The sequence below is a fragment of the Quercus robur genome, chromosome 12 (assembly GCF_932294415.1).
Source record: "Quercus robur chromosome 12, dhQueRobu3.1, whole genome shotgun sequence".
Taxonomy (NCBI): Eukaryota; Viridiplantae; Streptophyta; class Magnoliopsida; order Fagales; family Fagaceae; genus Quercus; species Quercus robur.
Window position 1 is genome coordinate 32,263,286 of NC_065545.1, and position 4,842 is coordinate 32,268,127.

General features: G+C 38.0%; 1 protein-coding gene across 1 annotated transcript; it reads right to left on the reverse strand.

Annotated features, from left to right (window-relative positions):
- Positions 1-1,905, reverse strand: LOC126710394 (L-lactate dehydrogenase B-like). The gene is made up of 2 exons (XM_050410824.1): positions 1,208-1,905; positions 1-660 (listed from the first exon to the last, which is right to left on the reverse strand). The coding sequence occupies exons 1-2, from the start codon at positions 1,814-1,816 to the stop codon at positions 217-219; spliced, it is 1,053 nt and encodes a 350-aa protein (XP_050266781.1). The 5' UTR covers positions 1,817-1,905; the 3' UTR covers positions 1-216.
- Positions 1,906-4,842: the final 2,937 nt, after the last annotated feature.

Below are 4,842 nucleotides of genomic sequence, written 5' to 3' on the forward strand. Positions count from 1 at the left end.
AAAATTCAATAGGCTTCCTCTTTCGTAATACTAATTAATTGATTGAAATAAAAACACCACTTAAATAGTTAGATCCACTAAACATAAACTTGAAACCTACCCCAAAAGATAACATACACAATAGGCACATTGTGTCTCTAAAAAAACAAAAAATTATAAATGATAAAACATGCAAATGAAAAGGGATTCAAAAGCAGGGATCCACTGTGATGTGACTCAGATTCCCAACTGGTTTTGCACCTCAAGGATGGTCTTAGCAGAGTCCCTAAGACGGTGAGCCTCCTCATCAGTCAAATGCACATTGGTCACCCCCAGGACTCCACCCCTACCAAGCTGGGCTGGCAAGCTCAAGAACACGTCTCCACCTTCAATTCCGTAGAACCCATTAGCAACTACCGAGACTGGGTGGACCTTCCTCTGGTCTCTCAGTATGGATCGAGCCAGGTTAGCCACAGAGTACCCAATAGCCCAGGATGTGTACCCTTTGAGGCTTATCACTTCATAAGCACTATCTATTACTTCTTTGTGGATATTCTCCAAGGTCACCTTTTCGTATGCGATTTGTTGCTTTTCTAAGAAGCTCAATACCGGCACACCTCCGACACTAATGCTTGACCATAGTGCCACCGAGCTATCACCATGCTCCCCAACTATGTAAGCCTGCATTAATTATTACAACAAAGTTTATTAACAAGGTAGGGTTTACTAAATTAAGAAAATACCAAAGCATTACCTAAATTAATCTAATTAGTAAAATTCTCATTCATACTCTTCTAATAAAATTTTAAAAAATAAATAAAAACAAAGAGGGAGAAAGAGAAAAAGAATCGACTAAATTTACATGGTGAATTGACTCAATTTATAATTGAGTGGAACTGTGGGAAAAGAAAATCCAATTACAGGCTTACAGCTAGAGATAGGTTTATACCGTTTATTCAATTAGGACAGGCTTTCAACATACGGACATGTCCCTTTATGATTCACTTTTTCAAGTCACAACCTAACTTTTCTTTTTAGAATCTAATCACAGTTAATGGAATCGGAATAACATAAACAAGATACAATATATGAAATTCTGTAACTCCAAAAAAACTCCAATGCAAATAATCCACTAAACTCTAACCAAACCCTAAGCATCGGTGCATGTGCATCACTACTTTTTTTGTGAGAGTATCTTAAAAAAAGAAGAAGAAGAAAAGTGACTGACCTGCACATCCTGAGCGTTGACGTCGAGATGATCGGCGATGAGGAACCGAAACCTGGACGAGTCGAGATTGGTACCCGACCCAATAACCCGATTCGAAGGGAATCCGGATAGCTTCCACGCCACGTAAGTGAGCACATCAACAGGATTGGAAACTACAAGCAAAATAGTCTCCGGCGAGTAACGAGCCAGCGGAGGAATAATACTCCTAAACAGAGCCACATTCCTCTGCAACAGATTGAGCCTAGACTCCCCAGGGACCTGGCGGGCCCCGGCAGTGACAATACAGAGATCAGACCCAAAGGTGAGCTCGTAGTCAACAGACGCATGGATTTTGGTGCGAGGTAAAAACGCAGCAGCATGTTGAAGATCGAGCATCTCGCCACGTAGCTTGTCGGCCATGGCGTCGATGAGGACGAGCTCGTCGGCTACGTCTTGGGTAAGAATAGTTTGAGCTATGGCCATGCCCACGTTGCCGGCTCCAACGACAGAGATTTTGATGTGTCGCTTAGTTGGGGAAGGAGGGGCGGCACGTTGAATTTGCCTGAAGAAGGCCTGGGTTAGGTCCAGGCCTCCTGGGCCAAGTGATGATGATGAACCACTCTTTTGCATTGTGTTTGTGTTTGTGTTTGTGTGTAGGGTTTTTGTTTTTGATGCAGAGAGCGGTGGGGGAGAGTGGTGGTTTTATATGTGTCGGAGAGAAAGAAAGAATGGTTGAGTGGGGGGAACGTAATAGTATATTTCAATGGTCAAAGTTTCTAGAAGAAATTGCCAAGACTTTGGGGAAGCAGCAAATCTGAAATTTCCCAACTATATAAAAATATTTTCCTTTGGCGTAGCCTTGTGGGGGCTGCGAATCTGAAATTGCCCAATATAAAACAATATTTTCCTTTATTCTTCCTGTTCTGTATATTTGCTGTTTCCTACCACTTCCATTCCTTCGGTCTCTCCAATGCAAACACCACGCGCCTTTTTAAACCACTAATAAGAAATTTTTACTGCAAAATAAAATGTTAAGACTCACTTAAGACTTAACAGTAGTACAGTAGTACTATCGCTGGTTCTCCAAAAAAAATACTTAACAGTAGTATATTAGATTTTTTTTATTAAATTTAAATATTAATAAAATATAAATATTATATTATTTTTTAAGAATAATTAAATTTAATGTAATTACTATGTGTGTAAATTTAATTAGAGAACATAACGTATTACACTTGAAATAATATACCTAAAATTTAAATATGACAATATTATAAATAATTATTTGAAATAATATAGTTATGAATTTCATTCCGTAATCTCTCATTCCAATTAGTTAACCAATACAAATCACCCATTTATTCTATTTTGTTTTAAATTTCAGTTCATTCTGATTCATTTCACTAAATTCCATCTGGTATGCAGATTTTAGCCAATATGTTAAAAAAATTATTTTTTTAAAACTTTTTTTTTTTTTTTTTTTTTTACTTTCACTCATATATGAAATTTTATTAAGTATTATTTTCCTGGGAATTCTAGCATTTTGCCCTTTTTTTTAATAAATTTAGCAATATGTTTTGAAACTATTTAGGTTTATGCTCTTGTTTTGAAACTCGATATTAATAAATTCGAGTTTCGATTGGTTTAAAATCGAGTTATGCCCAAAAAAAAAAAAAAAAAAAAAATTTGCATGGTTCTCAAGTTCATGGAGCTCAAGTTGCATTCATGGAGTGCTATTGTGGCATTTTAAATGAATCTCGAGTTTCATGAACTCGAGTTCCATGCAAGTTTTTTTTTTTTTTTTTTTTTTTTTTTTTTTTTTTTTAAGTTTGATTGCCCCATACCTAGAGCTACGTTCAAGGAGTCCTATAGTGGCGTTTTAAATGGAACTCGAGTTCCATGCAAGTTTTTATTTTTTATTATTATTATTATTATTTTTTTATAAGTTTGATCGCCCCATACTCGATTTTCTACAAATCGAGTTTTTCATTGAAACTCGATTTTGAGAAAATCGAATTTCAAAACAGGGGCATAGACCTAAATAGTTTCAAAACAGGGACATATAGCTAAATTTTTTTAAAAAATAAGGGCAAAATGCTAGAATCCCCTTATTTTCCTTTAGTATTGAGTTTTTCTTGTTAACTCTACTCACATATGACATGGTTTTTTTCTTCATTAATATACTATTTTTTCTTTACTTATATATGACATGTTATATATTTATATTATATAATGATGATATTAAGAATGTGAATTATTTGATTTTGAATTAATAATTTGATATGGTATAATTTTATGTGATATATATATATATATATATATATATATATATAGTGTAGGAGCAAAGACTCCAAATCATGTAATGGGCTTTGGGCCTCACCCGGGACAATTGACAAGTCCGAGGAGAGGAAATGGTTGCTAAAGGGATTTCCAATTTAGCTCTCATAGGTAAGGAATATTTGGAGGACGATCCGAGGAGGAATGCCTGCTCGGATGTGATGAATGTTGCTCAGATGTACACTCTGGCAATTAGAAGGACCCTCAAATAGGCACTAGCAATAGGAATGTGCCTCACAAACCTGCGGGGAAGAAGGAAACGCAAAATATCTGAGGAAAAGCTGCTGCCACCACATTAAATGCATTGTAGCTACTTTTCTGGCCGCATTTATGTAGAGAGGACCTCTGAACAGTGTTGCCTTGGCCACCATAACTCACAGAAGGCTGAAGAGGTGTGTCTGATGGGACGGGCACTCAAGTAGGGACTTAGATGATCAACAAGTGTAGGATCAAGATAGCTCCAAAAAGGCTATATAATGAGAGAAATCCCCAGGAAGGAGGGGAGGAAAAAAGAGAAAGAGAGAGAGAGAGCATACTGTAGCAATCCAAACTGTCATAATATTCGACGGTGATCAATATATTATTATTTACCCTCCTCAGACTGAAAATCTATGGATGTCAATGCGTTTTATTTGTGTTTAATCGTTGTATAGCTCAATACTAACCGTTGTCCAATTCGCTAAGATCTAGTTCTTCGACCCATTCTCTAAAAATTCATTGTTTTGGGCTCGTTGGGCCAAGACCCCATACTTCTTGGGCTTGGGCCCAAAATCGTGACCTTACAATTGGCACCGTTTGTGGGAAGAACTTGTACCTCAGCAAGTGCAATGGCTAAGCATGGTGGGATCAGGTCCACATCGAACAGAGCCTACAGGTTCTCAGTGGCAAGACAACTTTCTTAACCTTGAACTGGAGAAAGATAAAGACAAGCATTGAGGGGGTAGTGTACGTACTACCCATACAAGCAAAAGCCACTCTAAGGGGAGAAGTCACGTATCCCAAAAGCAGGACGATAACTGAGCCCTACAACAGGAGATCGATGACTTAAAAAGGAAGCTGCTTCGTGCACAACGAAAGCGTCCCCCTTCCAGCTCAGACACAAGCGACGAAGAAGACCACAATTATAGGCAAAGGTCAAGAACCCCACCAAGTGAGACCTTCTCCTATGAAGACGAACACCATCACAGACGCAGCCACAGAAGTCCATCCCATAAAGGCCTTGTGAACAACGCCATGAGCAAGGCCCTAGATCGAATCTCCAAATCACCCTTCACATGTAGGATAGAAGGGGTTGAGCTTCCCCGACGATTCCATCAACC

Coding starts and splice junctions, on each gene's coding strand:
- LOC126710394 (XM_050410824.1), bottom strand. CDS start 1,816: ATGCAAAAGAGTGGTTCATCATCATCACTTGGCCCAGGAGGCCTGGAC. Junction 661..1,207: donor TCAACGCTCAGGATGTGCAG/GTCAGTCACTTT, acceptor TAATTAATGCAG/GCTTACATAGTTGGGGAGCA.